Genomic DNA, 16,434 nt, shown 5'->3' on the forward strand with positions numbered 1-16,434 from the left:
GGGCTTCATCTCCCTGGCCTATCTCTGGTTCCCGCTTCACTGCCGGCTGTCACTCTTCATGGCCACCAGCTGGTGTCTCCTGCTAATAGTTTCCCGCTTTTATTTTTGCCACTGGGTTGTCTTTGCTCCTGGCCAACTTTCTCAGAGAGAAAGAGAGAGCAGCCTGGGAGGTGCCACAGTGAATAAAGCATTAGATTTAAGCATGAGGCCCTAAGTGCCATCCTCAGCAGAATGATCCCTGGTTCTCTTTCTCTCGGATAAGTAAATCTGGGGGGAGAGGGGGAGGGAGAGGGAGAGAAAGAGGGAGAGGGTAAGGAGAGAGGAGCGAGAGAGAGGAGGGAGAGGGGGAGGAGGAGGGGGAGAGGGAGAGGGAGAGAGAGAGAGAGAGAGACAGAGACCACAGCATGGAACTTCTGCCCCACTGCGGTGGGGGCCAGGCTTGACCGTGCCGCACACACAGTAAAGGCAGGAGCATCATCTAGGTGCGTGACCTTGCGAGCCCTGCTTCCTTTTTAGTGCTCACAGCGACCGCCTCTCACCACCACCACGGAGAGGCCAGCAAAGGAGATAAACGATTTGCTAAAACCTGCGATTCCAAGCCCCATGCACTTGTGAAAAGGGCATGAACAGGGGAGAAGTGGGCTGGTGCTAAGATGGCCTTTTGAGGGTGCGTGGAGGCCTCTGCACTTGGTGTCTAAGGGAGCAGGGAGTCCAGGACCCACACAAGGAGGTTCCCTGGTCTTCCTTCTCGTTTCCTGGAAACAACCACTCCCTCCCCAGTGGCCAGGCCTGGGGGCCGGGACCTCACCTCCTGCTTCCGCAGTGCCTCTGTGGCACGGGCCTCCTGGCCCTCAGCGTCCGCCAGCCGCTTCTGCAGCCCCGCCACGGTGTGCCCCAGCTCCTCCATGCTGCCCCGAAGCTCCTCGTTCTCCTCTTGCAGGGTCTGCACTTGCAGGGCCTGGGCGTCCGCCTGTGTGTGCTCCGCCATGCTGCTCCGGCTGGCCAGGACCTCCACGTTCTGCAGGGGACCGAGACCAGGCTCAGTGAGAGGGCACGGGACAATGGTCAGGGCCGTGCCAGCCAGCCCTGAGCCATTCAGATAAAGTTTCTCCAGGTGGATGGAACTGGAGGTGATTCTGCTAACTGGAGGTGAGACAAGCAGAGGGGAAAGGGACCAATCGGAGGGTTTTAGTCACGTGTGGAATATAGACAACGGAAACAAACACACCGGGAAAATAAATAACAACCGGGCTGTTTTTCTTTTCTTCTCCTCCTCCTCCTCCTCCTTTTCCCCCCTTCCCACCAGGGTTGCTATTGCTAGGGCTTTAAGGTGGAAACAGTGCAACTTCTGAGATGAAGGCACCTGTCCGGAGCCACATGCAGGAGGCCCAGGTGTGGTCGGCTGAGCCCAGAGCCTTTGATCCCGTTTACCACCTCTTAGCCCAGTGTGGACTAGAGCATTTGGTCATATGATTGTTATTGGTTTCACTGTCACTCAGACTTCACCACTCCAGGTCAACTTTTTCACCAGTGTGGAGTACAGCATTGGATTATATGATCATTATTTTTTCTGTCAGTCACTCAGACTTCACCACTCCAGGTCAACTTTCTCAGACAGAGAGACAGCGCCAGAGCTTCCTGCAATGAGGAACAGGGACCAGGATCAAATCCAGCAAAGCAAAGTCTACGGGACTTATCCTGCCAGGCTCGGTCAAACACTTTTAAATGTCCAATCCAAAATGGAGGTAGAGCTTTGCTGAATCATGATCTAGCCCACGATGATTCTGCCTAGCATGTGTGCAAAAATGACACACGCCATATTGGCATAAGACGGAAAACACTTAAGTCCTAAATAAGGCACTTGTTCAATAAATCACATCAGCCCAAGGCTAACCTGTGTACCTGGAGGAGAAAGGCAAGGAAAGTGAGGGAAATACAGGAACGAGAAAGGACACAAGATGGGACTGTCTCTGAGCAGTGCAGGTAAGAGAGGATAGGTAGATATTTACTTCCGTAGCTACACAAGACACTGGCAATGCTGACGGGCTGAGCAGGGAGTCAGGGTTATAAGAAGACTCTCAAGCATGAGGCCCTGAGTTGGATCACTGGCACAGTGAGGTTCTGGTTCTCTGCTTCTCTCTCCATTAATTATAAGTGAATAATATATATTTTTAAATTTATTTTTTAAATATTTATTTTATTTATTTATTCCCTTTTGTTGCCCTTGTTGTTTTTATTGTTGTAGTTATTACTGTTGTTGTGATTGATGTCATCATTGTTAGATAGGACAGAGAGAAACGAAGAGAGGAGAGAGAGACAGACAGACACCTGCAGACCTGTTTCACCACCTGTGAAGCGACTCCCCTGCAGGTGGGGAGCCGGGGGCTCGAACCCGGATCCTTATGCTAGTCCCTGTGCTTTGCACCACGTGCGCTTAACCTGCTGCGCTACCGCCCAACTCCCTATTTTAAAATTTATTATCTTTATTTATTGGGTAGAACTCAAGTCAGAAATCAAGAGGGAAGGGGGAGAGAGACATAGAGACCCCTGCAGCCCTGCTTCACCACTTGTGAAGCTCCCCACCTGCGGGTGGGGACCAGGGACTTAAACCTGGGTCCTTGCACATTGTAACATGTGCGCTCAACCAGGCACACCACCACCTGGCTCCAGTGAATGAATATATATATATATATATATATATTCATAATATTATATAATATATATTATATATAATATATATTATATAATACATAAAGCAAGAGGTATTCCATGGCAAACCCTCTTGGAACTTGAATTCTGAACTATAAAGATTCACCCAATATTGAAAAATTTGAAAGCAAATACACAGGATTTACTTTGGTAACTTTTTTTCCCTCCAAGATTAGTTTGTTTCTTTTTAAAAGTTTTAAAATGTTTATTTATTTATTCCTTTTTGTTGCCCTAGTTATTTTATTGTTGTAGTCGTTGTTGGATCTTTAAAAAAAATTTTTATATTTATTTATTCTCTTTTGTTATCCTTGTTGTTTTATTGTTGTAGTTATTATGATGTTGTTGTAGTTGGATAGGACAGAGAGAAATGGAGAGAGGAGGGGAAGACAGAGAGGGGGAGAGAAAGACACCTGCAGACCTGCTTCACCGCCTGGGAAGCGACTCCCCTGCAGGTGGGGAGCCAGGGGCTCGAACCGGGATCCTTATGCCGGTCCTTGCGCTTTGCGCCACGTGCACTTAACCCGCTGCGCCGCCGCCCGACCCGCGATTAGTTTATTTGAGAAAATAAGGAGAGAGAATGAGAGCATCACTTTGGCACATGAGATGCCAGGAGTTGAACTTGCCACCTCATGCCTGAGAGTCCAGTGCTTTTTCCTCTGTGCCAGTCTCTGGGTCCCAGACTGGCTTCCAATGATCCTGTAGTTGTCACCTCCTCCTCTGGAGTGTGGAACCCCTGACCCAGGCCATTCACAGGCCATGGGAGATGGCGGAGCTGAGCCTGGGAAGCAGCTGTACAAACAGAGCTCGGCATCCAGCCTCCCACGCTAGCTTGCAAGGATAAGCTGTCCCCTGTCACCAGGCACAGCTGTGAGTGCGGAAACATGTGGCCTGAGACTTGCATCACAAGTACAGATTTTCTCCTGGGCCGACCTAAGGCAGGAAGTTCAACGTGGGCAACGAGACACGGTCCAGAATTGTGAAGCACTGCTTCACAACAGGAGTTGGCGTTCCCACTATTATGTGCAAGGGTCTAGGTTCAAGCCTCAGGTCCCCACTCACAGAAGGAAAGATTCGCAAACAGTGAAGCAGTGGTGCAGGTGTCTCCTTTTCTCTCCCTACCCTCTCCTCTCAATGTCTGTCTTATCAAACTAAAAATTAACCAACTAAATACATGAATAATATTCTAGATCAAATAACACCGATCTGAAGGGATACACACGCCGCCATGTTCATAGCGGCATTATTCACAATAGCCAAAATATGGAAGCAGCCAATAATGGCCTTCAATAGATGACTGGGTAAAAAAAAACTATGGGACTGGGGGAGTCGGGCTGTAGCGCAGCGGGTTAAGCGCAGGTGGCGCAAAGCACAAGGACCGGCATAAGGATCCCGGTTCGAACCCCGGCTCCCCACCTGCAGGGGAGTCGCTTCCCAGGCGGTGAAGCAGGTCTGCAGGTGTCTGTCTTTCTCTCCTCCTCTCTGTCTTCCCCTCCTCTCTCCATTTCTCTCTGTCCTATCCAACAACGACAACAACAATAATAACTACAACAATAAAACAACAAGGGCAACAAAAGGGAATAAATAAATAAAATAAATATTTAAAAAATAAAAAACAAAAAAAAACCAAACAAACTATGGGACATGTCCTTAATTCAGCAATAAAAAAAACAAGGTGATATTGAGTTCTCGGAGATAAAATGGATGGAACTGGAGAAGATTATAATTAGAGAAGTAAGTAAGGAGGAAAAGGACAGCTACAGGATGGTCTCCTTTATATGTGGAATATAGAGAATTGAATATACAAATGTGAAAAAAAAAAAAGACGACAGTGGTTGTCTATGGGATGGGCGTGGGGACACAGACCTTTGGTGACGGAAGCAGTGAGAAACTGTACTCCTAATAAAAATAAAAAAGACAGAGCTGAGAAATGCTATACAGGGACCACCAACTTTATGTTTTCTTTTAAAATTAAAATAATAATAGTAAATGAATAAATAAACTTTTTTAAAGATGCAGGTATATTCTGCACTTGATGCCATGATGCTTGTCCTTTTTCTCTATGGCCACACACACACACACACACACACACACACACACACACACACACACACACGGACCAGGGGTCTGAACTCAGGTCCTTGTGCATGGTAACACATGGGCTCTACTCAGTGAGCCACCACCTACCTGGCCCCAGCCCTTTTTATATAAAGATACGTGTCTGTGGTGTTTCTAGAAGATGTGCCACTTTGTTTGACTTTTTTTTCTTCCTGAGTTTTTGAGAGAGGCAGAGAGAGGGAAAAAGGCCATAGCACGGAAGTTTCCTTCACTGTGGTGGGGGCCAGGCTTGAACCTGGGTGGTGCGCACGGCATCTGCCTGCCGTGTGGATTCTAGCTGTGGCTTTGCCAGGCACCCACCTTCCTGCCGCCACAAATACACAGACCCCCAACTCAAGTCATGCGGACTTCATCATCATCATAAAATGGAACTCTCAGTTTTAACTTTAAAAATGCCTATTGATGTGACGCGAAGTGCAGGGACCAGCATAAGGATCCCGGTTCGAGCCCCCGGCTCCCCACCTGCAGGGGAGTCGCTTCACAGGCGGTGAAGCAGGTCTGTAGGTCTCTATCCTTCTCTCTCCCTCTCTCTGTCTTCCCCTCCTCTCTCCATTTCTCTCTGTCCTATCCTGTCGTATGCTTTACATTGGGTTCTAGTTCTCCCCCGCCAAGAGAATTGCATCAGTCCTGTTAATTTCGCAGGCCCACTTGGCCCCGCTCCTAGGAAACCCGCCAGAGTTCGAGAGTGCCAGAGTTTCAGAGGGTTCCCCAGTAAGAGAGTTCCAGAGTTCTTGAGTTCGAGAGTAAGGGAGAGGGTTCCTGAGTTTGAGAGTAAGAGAGAGAGTGCTTGCGCTGCCGCAAAGAGACAGCGGAGTTCTGTTTGGTGATTAGTTTGTCTTAGTTTATGAATCGTTGTTCCTGAATAAAGAAATACAGCTTCCCTGCCCAGCCGTTGTCTCCGCGTCTCTGTTACCCGCCATGAAGCTACTCAGCCGGCAAGAGCCTCCGAATTTTAACAACACTATCCAACAACAACGACAACATAAATAACAACAACAATAACTACAACAACAATAAAAACATGGGCAACAAAAGGGAAAATAAATAAAATAAAAATAAATGCCTATTGGAGACCAGGAGATAGACTCCTCATTTTAGAACACACACCCTGCTGTGCATGAGGCGCTGGGTTCAAGCCCCAGCGCCACATGGAGGTGGGAGGGTGGATGGCACCGAGGGAGCCCCGTGGACGGTGGGGTGGTGCTGTGGTTTCTCTCCCGCCCTCTAGCAAAGACAAAACTGAGCCAGGGAGACCACCCAGTGGTACTGTGCGAATGCAAGGCCCTAGGCTCATCCCCATCTGTCACAGTGACAAATGCAATAAAGTGCAGAGGAGTGGCGTCCTCAAGTCAGCAGGTGGTACTCAGCCTGGCCTAGCAGCTCCACACACTCAGTCTACAGAAGGGGGTCGGATCCCCGGTCCCTGGTGAGGCAGCAGCTCTGGCACCACACACTATCTGGTTCCCACTTTGTCACTTGGAAGGACATAGAAGGACAGGCCCCCACAGCTCAGCTCCACGGCCTGAAGCGTGGCCTCAGGTTACCTGAGCACTACTACCAACCACACATGGCGTCCCCTCTTGCAGGGCAATGTGACACAAGGACAAGGTCCCTCAGATGGCCGGCTCACTGGAAATTGAGCCTCACGCCCCAGTGGAGGATGGTCCGGTAAACCGATGGCAGCTAACAGTTCTTCCGTGATGCTTCCATGGGCCAAACTGCTGAATTTCCATTACTTCTAAAATAGCTAAATTCTTTTTTTTAAGATTTTTAAAATTTATTTTCCCTTTTGTTGCCCTTGTTTTATTGTTCTTGTTCTTGATGTTGTTGTATAGGACAGAGAGAAATGGAGAGAGGAGGAGAAGACAGAGAGGGGGAGAGAAAGACAGACACCTGCAGACCTGCTTCACCGCCTGGGAAGCGACTCCCCTGCAGGTGGGGAGCCAGGGGCTTGAACCGGGATCCTTCCGCCGGTCCTTGTGCTTTGCGCCACCTGCGCTTAACCTGCTGCGCTACAGCCCGACTCCAAAACAGCTTAATTCTAATCGTGTGTCTGAATTTGACTTGGAAGGGACGCAGAGGAACAGGTTAGCGTATCTCCCAAGAGGGAGACAGAGATAAACCTTTAGTCCTGAGCTGAGCTGGGCAAACAGCATAGTGAATTTCCTGCCTGCCGCTCTCCGGTGTCACTCCTGAGGGGTGATAAGTGGCCACCATGTCCCAGGGCAAACCCAGCCCCTCAAGGGACCCCATTTTACTCATTCACAAGCAAAAGATGCTGAGGCCTTGAGGCTGGACGTCCAGGCCGCCACACTGACTGGCTGGTTCCAGGTCACTGGCCACCCCTGCTGGTGGCCTAGGGGTTAGGTCACCTGCTGGGGAGCTTAGCGTGTTCTCACCACCACAGTTGGGCATCTGCTGTCAGTTCCTCAGCCAGAACCCGGGTGAACACAGTGAATCCCTGGCTCTCTCTCTCTCTCTCCCTCTCCCTCTCTCTCCCTCCCTTTCCCTGTCCCTCCCTCTCTCTCTCCCTCTCCCTCTCCCCCACCCCTCTCTCTTATATCTTAGCCCCAGCTGCAGACAGCACTTCTTTCCCACATTACCCAGGAATTTCACAGGCAGAAGGCAGACCAAGAAGCCAGGGCTCTCTCACACTGCAGTGAGCACAGCAGGCCTCGCCCATCTGGACTCAGGAGATTTATGTATCTGGGTCAGAGGAAACGGCTCAACGTGTGCTAGCATGCCCAAGGTCCCAAGGTCCCAAGGTCCCAGGTTCAAACCCCAGCGCCACCATAAGCCAGAGCTGAGCAGTGCTCTAGGCTCTTTCGCCCTACCCCACCCCCAGGTCTTTCTCATTTAAATAAATACATCTTAGAAGAAAAAGCTTAGCTCACTGATATGAGGGGGAGACCAGAGCATCACTCCGGCATATGGAATGTGAAGAGTGAAAACTGAGGCCTCATGTTTGAGGGTTCAGTGCTTTATCCACTGCACCAACTCCTGGGCTGCTAGTCTCCCTTCTCTCTCTCTCTCTCTCTCTCTCTCTCTCTCTCTCTCTCTCTCCCCACTGGGCTAGAGGTCACTGATTGTATAAGTTCATCACTGCCAGCAGGTGTCAAAACGTTTTAAAGAGTTTTTATTTTATTTATTTTAGATAGCAACAGAGAGAAATTGGGAGGGGAGAGGGAGCTAGAGAGGAAGACGCCAACCAGCAACACGGCTTCACTACTTGTGAGCTTCCCCGCTGCAGATGGGAAGTGGGTGCTTGAACCCGGGTCCTGACACACTGCTCTGTGGGCGCTCAGCTGGGGGTAGCATCACTCCCCTCCCGCTCAAGGCCACTCAGTAATAGAGGATGAGAGACAGAGGTAGAAAGACAGAGGAGAGGGACAGCAGTGGTACTTCCCCCTGCAGGTACTCCCCACAAGGACCGGCATAAGGATCCCGGTTCGAGCCCCGGCTCCCCACCTGCAGGGAATCTGGATCTTGGTACATGGTAACATGTGTGCCACTGGCTCTGGCCTGGGGTTGCCACCATGGGAGTGGCTATGCTGGTGACAGGCTGCTCAGAGCTCAGTCCTCTTACAGGGGATTTGCAGCTCGCAGGCCAACCGCCCAACTCTCTCGCCCGGGGTCTCTGCAGCACCTCCACGACATGCCAACACGCGTGCTCTGAGCTACAGAAAGCACAGTGAGTGCCACACACCTTAAATGGGTCAGGGAAAATTGCCAAAAAAGAACTTCCGGGCGGCGGGCCCTGCCAGCTACCTGCAGCCAATATGGAGACCTTCTACCGTGTCCCCTTTTTCATGCTTGAATGCCCCAACCTGAAGCTCAAGAAGCCTCCCTGGGTGCACATGCCAGTGTTACTTCCTGGTGATGGTGTCCTATTTCCCCATCACCGGAGGAATCATCCACGATGCTACTGCCGAGCCTCCGAGTGTCGGCTGTGTGACAGATGAGCACGGGCATCAGAGACCCGTGGCGTTCCTGGCCTAGAGTAAATGGACACCACCACCAGGAAGCACACCATCATGGCCTACAGAGTAAATGGACAATAGAGCATGGAAGGACTGGCATCCAGCTTCCTGTTTACAGTGGGAGGCTTAGGTTTCATAATTCTGGACTGAGCCAACGCACCAAATATTCCAACACTCAATAGATCCCTCCTCTTGTTCACTGGATTTGTCTGTTGAGTTTTTTTTCATGGCTAGAGTATTCATGAGAATGAAGCTGCCGGGCTATCTGAGAAGAGGGGCTATCTGAGAAGAGAGCAGTGGACGCTGGATTTGCTCCTGTTACTACAGTCTTAACAGCAGTGCTGATCGTCTGAGAAGAGGCACGGGCAAGGAGGGAGAGGCGGCAGAGAAGAAATACTGAGCGAGCCCCAGGAAGAGCAGGAAAGCCTGGCCACGGTGCTGTCTTTGTGTCAGAGACGGCCTGAGCACGCTGTTTCCCTGCTGGTCCACATACTGAGATAACAACCATGTCAACTGTCATTCTCTTCTTAGATTTTTTTTTTTTTAAATCTTAAAAGACACACTTCATTTCTACAACTGTAATATTGAATAAAGTGGTTATTTTTTACAGTCAAAAAATAATAATCAAAGAGGAGGGGCTGGGCAGTGGCGCACCTGGTTAAGAGCACACATTACAGTGCACAAGGATCCAAGTTCAAGGCCCTGGTGTCCACCTGCAGGGGAAAAGTTTCATGTGTGGTGAAGCAGGAATATAGGTGTCTCTCTGTCTCTCTTCCTCTCTAGTCCCCTTCCCTCTAAATTTCTCTCTGTCCTATCAAATGCATAAAGTTTTAGGAAGAAGTCAAAACAGAGAAAAGAGCCACCTAAACTTGGCAGCACTGAAGTTCCCGCTCTGAAGCAATGGGCTCTTTTCTCCTCCTTGTTGACTCTGCCGTTCAGTAGTCTGGGTCAAAACCATGAGGCTGTGGTCATTCCATCACAGAAGCGTTTTCCAAATGCTCTCACTTCCAGCCTCCACGCCTCCCCTCTCTAATATAGCTGCAGCTTGAAGCTGTTTATACAGCTGGACCCTTTGCTGATAAGCTCTTTTTGTTCTTCTTTTCTTTTTTTTTTAAATCTGTTTGTAAAAGAACAACAGTGCATGAAAGGGACAGGAGTGAAGTGGTCAAGAGAGCAAAGGAGGAGAAGGCACTCGGGACCAAAGCCCCAAATATTTACAAAGAGCTGTCTCCAAAGCCCAGAGTTCGTGGAGGCCAGCATTTGAGTTCTTTATTTTTATTTTATTATCTTTATTTATTGGGTTGAGACAGCCAGAAATCGAGAAGGTAGGGGAAGATAGAGAGGGAGAGAGACAGAGAGACACCTGCAGCAATGCTTTACCACTCACAAAGCTTTTTGCTCTGTAGATGGGGACCCAGGTCCCTGTGCATTGTAACATGTACTCTCGACCACCAGAGAGTACCAGAGCACTGCTCAGCTCTGACTTATGGTGGTGCAGGGGATTGAACCTGGGACTTTGGAGCCTCAGGAATGAGAGTCTCTTTGCATAACCATCATAACCATATGCTAACTGCCCCCGACCCCCGTTTCGGCTAAAAAATTCGGCTAAAATGAGAGTTCTAGCCCTCTGGAGGTGGCACAGTAGATAAAGCATTGGACTCTCAAGCATGAGGTCCTGAGTTAGATCACTGGCCAGAGTAACGTGCCAAAGTAATGCTCTGGTTCTCTTTCTCATAATTAAAAAAAAAAAAAAAAAGAAGGAAGGAAGGAAGGAAGGAAGGAAGGAAGGAAGGAAGGAAGGAAGGAAAAAAGAAAAAACTGATACAAAAAAGGCAAGTGTGAATTCTGAATCAGACTTTGGTAATAATTCACTCCATGATGACACTGGCAAATCACTTGGCAGCCTCCATCTGCCTTCAGTCTCCTCTGAAACCAGGTGTGGCAGGCTAACTCCAGTGCCCCTGCCAGCCGGAACAGTCTGGGATGCTAGAACAAACCTGAAAACTCTGGGCCGTGCTGGGCAATCAGAGGTCTCCATAAACGGAGAATCCCAGAGGCTTCAGCTCTTTTACACCATGCTGAGATTCCATTTGTTCGTGCTGTTAGACAAACTCAAGACTTTTAAAAAGGCATTTTGCCAAGACGTATTCATTCAAAGAGAGGCTGGGACACTGCTCTGGTGTGCGGAAGAACCCATTCAGAGCAGAGTCGAACCCAGGACTTTACGTAAGCAAGTCCTGCACTCTACTTGCTGAGTCACCACTTCATCAGCTCAAATCTCTTTTCTAAAAACATAAACTTATTAGTCAACTAAATGTCCCAATAACTTGGTTATAATAATAACTGTCTATTTCCTTATTAAACTCTAAGCCAGCAGGAACCCTCCCCATCCTCCATAAACCCGTATTTCTCCCATCCTGGAACCTCTGCTGTGGGGCCCCTTTTCCAGCAGGCTTCTCTCGACCCACACCAATGGATGCTGTATCTGCTGATCTCAACCTGATCAATGCAACCAGTGCCACCTCGGCCTGCTTCATTTAGGACCGTGTCCAGAGACACCAGGCGTGGGATGCCGACTCTTCAGCCACCAAGTTACAGATGCTATCATAACGCCAACTGGACTGCCCTGGGCAGATGACCCCACCAATGTGTCATGGAACCCCACCTAGCCAGAGCCCTGCCCCACTAGGGAAAGAGAGACAGGCTGGGAATGTGGATAAGCCTGTCAACACCCATGTCCAGCAGGGAAGCAATTACAGAAGCCAGACCTTCCACCTTCTGCATCCTATAATGACCCTGGGTCCATACTCCCAGAGGGATAGAGAATAGGAAAGCTATCAGGGGAGGGGATGGGATACGAAGTTCTGGTGGTGGGAATTGTGTGGAATTGTATCCCTCTTATCGTATATGGTCTTGCTGATATTTTTAATGTCATAAATAAATTAAATGTATACATACATACACACACACACACACACACACACACACACAAATGGGGAGGGAGGAGAGAATCAGAGTGTCACTCTGATATATATAGTGCTGGGGACTGAACCAGGGACCTCATGCTTGACAGCCTGATGTTTTAGCCACGGCACCACCTTGAGTTACTTCTGCCATGTCTCCGCTACTGCATCTAGAACTGGTGGCCACAGCCAATGACAAGCAAGTCCCCGCCATGGAGCAGACCTGAGCATACTGGCTCATTCTCCTTCCCTCTTGCTACCTGTCACCAGTCACCAAGCTTAGACAGATGGTGCTTGAGGTAAATTGTGTCTACATCCTTTTTTTTTTTTTTTAACACCCTGATAGTAATTTCCTCCCTCCCTCTCTCTCTCTCTCTGTTGTCACTGGGATTTGTCTGTTCCACGTTGACTCTCCCCCTCTCCCCAGAAAAAAAAAGACAGAGACGGGGGGCTGGGCAGGGGCATGCCTTGTTGAGCAGACATGTTATCATGCGTAAAGGCCTGGTTTAAGCCCCCAGTACCCACCTGCAGGGAGGAAGCTCCAGCAACGGTGAAGCAGTCCTGCAGGTCCCTCTCTCTTCTTCTATATCTCAGTCTATCTACCTGTCTGTCTGTCTGTCTGTCTATCTATCTATCTCTTAAAGATAGATAAGGATTGAAAAAAAAAAAACCCAGAAAGATAGCACAGCACTGAAGTTTCCTCCAAAGCTGTGATGTCAGGCTCAAAAAAGGGTCACGCACATGGCAAGGCATCACACTAGTCAACTGAACCATGCCGATGGCTCCCTTCACGGTTATGCCAACTAAGTCAGCACATTTCCCTTGAAGTGGCTATAACACTGTAAGTTTCTGCTCTCAGAACAGCCTGGAAAATAGACACAGTCCAAGAGAAAAGCTATGAGGACACATCTCACAGTTGCTCACGGGATGCAGCTAAGTTCAGCTATACAAGAGACCTATGGAATCACCAAATACCTCTGATAAAAACTCTGATTACAAACATACCTCTGATAAGAACATTCTGCACTTAAATAGACCAAGCCATTTCCCTAAGAGCAACATACTTGGTCAACCCAGCCTTGATAACTCCATTGAAATGAAAAGGCCATAACAGACAAATGCAAAGAGAAAGAAATAGCAGTGATGGGGGGAAGACAGCATAATGGTTATGCAAAAAGACTCTCATGCCTGAGGCTCCAAAGTCCCAGGTTCAATCTCCCCCCCACCACCACTGTCTAGTTAAGAGAGAAAAAAAAAGAAAGAAAGAAATAGCAGTGATGATCAAGGTTGGGGAAATGTGGAATTTGGATGGAAATGGCTTTGTCTGGGGATGGTGGGCAAGTTTTGGACTTGGGCAGCAGTGATAGCTGCCCTACCCTATGAGCTAAGACAAACACTAGAGCAATACACACGAAAACAGTGAGTTTTATGTTAGGCAGCTATTACTTCAATAAGAATAAAGAAAAAAGGGGGCCAGGTTGTGGCGCACCTGGTTGAGCGCCCATGTTACAGTGTGCAAGGACCCAGGTTCAAGACCCTGGTCCCCACCTGCAGAGGAAAGCTTCATGAGTGATGAAACAGGGCTGCAGGTCTCTCTCTCTCTCTCTCTCTCACCCCCATCCCTTTTAATTTCTAGCTGTCTCTATCAAATAAATAAAGAAAATTTAAAAAGAATAAAAAAAAGAAAAGAGGCTCTGGAGTCACTAGTTTCCTCATCATGACGACGGCAAACACAGACACCCAACAAAGTTTCGCTCCCACAGAGAGAACTCACAAAGACCAGATGGAGGCCCACCCGGTTCAAGCCCTTAGTCCCCACCTGTTGGGGGGTTTTCTAGAGCCACAGAGCAGAGCTGCAGGAGTCTCTCTCTTTTTTTAAAAAAGATTTATTTATTTTTCCTTTTTGTTGCCTTTGTTGTTTTTCACTGTTTTTGTAGTGGCTGATGTTGTTGTTGTTTTATTGTTATAGTTATTATTGGTGTTGTTGTTGTTGGATAGGACAGAGAGAATGATCCCAGAATGATCTCAGCTGTAGAGTCTTCTTCCTGCCTCACTGACGGCTGCACCCCAACACCACCAGTGGGCCCAAGTGCTAGGGGACACCCCCTCCCCACACAGCAGCCTTCAAGCCCTGGAAGATAGCCTACTTCCTTCACAACCCTCTATCCTGTCTATTTCTTCCTCAGGCTAGATTTCTCCCCCCACTGAGGGAGGGTGTCAAGCATCAAAGGCTGGGGTCAGAAACCAGACAGGATTCTCTCAAAGGGTCTGTCTGTCCTGTCACCTCAGGTTCCCCACAGAACCTCCTCGCTAGAAGGGGGAAAGATTCATTTATTCATGAGAAAGAAAGGGGGAGAGTGGCCTGGGGGGTGGTGCAATGTATAAGGGACTGGACTCTCAAGCACAAGGCCCCGAGTTCTATCCCTGGCAGTACATGTACCAGAGTGATGTCTGGTTCCCTCTCTCTTTCTCTCTCTCTCATTAATTTTTTTTTTTTTTTTTAAAAAGGAAAGAGAACCAGAGGACTCTGTCACATGAGGTGCTGGGGATCAAACCAAGGACCTCACCCTCACTTTACCTGCTGCATCACTTTCTGGGCTGCCTCCCTGTTCTCCCACCTCATTTCTTCCCTCAGCTGCATCACGGACAGCATATCAATTGGTGTCACCTCGCCCGCAAACCTATCCCCAACTTACAACATCTCTAAAGAAAAATTCTTCTAGCTTCCAAACACCTGGCCTAAAAATAAAACCAGGGCACCTTCCTCTCCTGAAGTGGCTCCACTGTGAGTGGGCTCCTTCACCTGGCCCTGGCCACCTGTGTCACTTAGCGGCTCTCCCAGCTATGGGAGTCCGGTCTTTGCTGCACGTCACCTCAACAAGACATTCAAGTTGGGGGGGGGGGAGATAGGTGAACTAGACACTCAAATAATTTTTTAATTTATTCTTTACTGGATAGAAATTGAGAGAAGAGAGAGAGATAAAGAAGAGGAGGGAGAGCGAGAGAGTGAGAGAGAGAGAGATGGAGCGGCAGCCCTGTTTCAGCACTCATGAAGCTTTCCCCGTGCAAGCAGAGGGCGGGAGCTTGAACCCAGGTCCTTGAGCACTGCAGCACGTGACCAAGCAGGCGCACCACCACCTGGTTCCCAGTGTTCACATTGGTACAGAGGCCTCTGGAGGGGCAGAACCTTTAATGTATATTGAAGAGGCCGTGCCGGGGTGGGGAGACATATATATTCTTCTCCCACTCCAGCACCGCTCAGCTCTGGCTTATGGTGGTGCTGGGGATTGAACCTGGGACACCCCAGAGTCTCAGGTATATCTACTTTTTGTGTACTCCTTATGAGGGTTTTTTTGTTTTTGCGTACTCATTATGCTATCTCCCAAGCCTCCTTATTTTTAAAAATTTTTTATATTTATTTATTATCCCTTTTGTTTCCCCCCTTTTTTTTTTATTGTTGTTGTAGTTGTTGTTATTGATGTCGTCCTCATTGGATAGGAGAGAGAGAAATGGAGAGAGGAGATAGATGACATAGTGGGGGTTGTATTGTTAAATGGCAAACTGGGGAATGTTATGCATGTACAAACTATTGTATTTACTGTTGAATGTAAAACATTAATTCCCCAATAAAGAAATAAATTAAAAAAAAAGAAATGGAGAGAGGAGGGGGACAGAGAGGGGGAGAGAAAGACAGACACCTGCAGACCTGCTTCACCGCCTGTGAAGCGCCTCCCCTGCAGGTGGGGAGCCGGGGGCTCGAACTGGGACCCTCACACTGGTCCTTGTGCTTTGCGCCATGTGCACTTAACCCCCCTGCACTACCACCCGACTCCTGCCTCTTTCTTATTTTTTTAAATATTTTTATTTATTTATTCCCTTTTGTGGCCCTTGTTGTTTTACTGTTGTAGTCATTATTGTTGTTGTTGTTGATGATGTCGTCGCTGTTGGATAGGACAGAGAGAAATGGAGAGAGGAGGGGAAGACAGAGAGGGGGAGAGAAAGACAGACACCTGCAGACCTGCTTCACCGCCTGGGAAGCGCCTCCCCTGCAGGTGGGGAGCCGGGGGCTTGAAGCGGGATCCTACTGCCGGTCCTTGCGCTCAGCGCCACCTGCGCTTAACCCGCTGTGCTATACCGCCCGACTCCCCTCCTTCTTATTTTTTTTAGTTAATTTGCTATTTGTTGTTGTTGGGGCTTCACTGCTCTGGACTGACATTTTGAAATAGAGAGAGACAGAGGGGAGCGCAGCAGGTTAAGCACATGTGGCGCAAAGTGCAAGGACCAGTGTGAGGGTCCCAGTAAGGATACTGGTTTGAGCCCCCGGCTCCCCACCTGCAGGGGAGTCGCTTCACAAGCAGCGAAGCAGGTCTGCAGGTGTCTTACCTTTCTCCCTCTCTGTCTTCCCCTCTTCTCTCCATTTCTCTCTGTCCTATTCAACGACAAAGACATCAATAACCACAATAATAGTAACTATAACAATAAAAACAACAAGGGCAACAAAAAGGGAATAAATAAATACATAAATATTAAGAAAGAGACAAGAGAGAGAGAGGGAAAGACACCACACCCCAGCTTCCTTCAGTGTGGTGGGGGCCAGGCTCAAACCTGCATCTCACATACGGCAAAAACAGTCGTACCATCCAGGTGAGCCGTCTTGCCAACCCGAG

General features: G+C 48.7%; 1 protein-coding gene and 1 pseudogene across 1 annotated transcript in view; one reads left to right on the plus strand and one right to left on the minus strand.

The window, feature by feature from the left end:
• Positions 1-679: 679 nt before the first annotated feature.
• LOC107522382 (cingulin-like protein 1) overlaps positions 680-16,434 on the minus strand; it is a gene marked incomplete at its 5' end in the record, with an annotated part of 48,263 nt that continues 32,508 nt past the window's right edge. Inside the window, one exon of the mRNA XM_060184391.1 lies at positions 680-1,018. Coding sequence (XP_060040374.1) covers positions 695-1,018 — 324 coding nt within the window. The remainder of the gene's footprint in view (positions 1,019-16,434) is intronic.
• LOC103111599 (oligosaccharyltransferase complex subunit OSTC-like) lies at positions 8,604-8,823 on the plus strand (annotated as a pseudogene).

The sequence above is a fragment of the Erinaceus europaeus genome, unplaced genomic scaffold, assembly GCF_950295315.1.
Source record: "Erinaceus europaeus unplaced genomic scaffold, mEriEur2.1 scaffold_896, whole genome shotgun sequence".
Taxonomy (NCBI): domain Eukaryota; kingdom Metazoa; phylum Chordata; class Mammalia; order Eulipotyphla; family Erinaceidae; genus Erinaceus; species Erinaceus europaeus.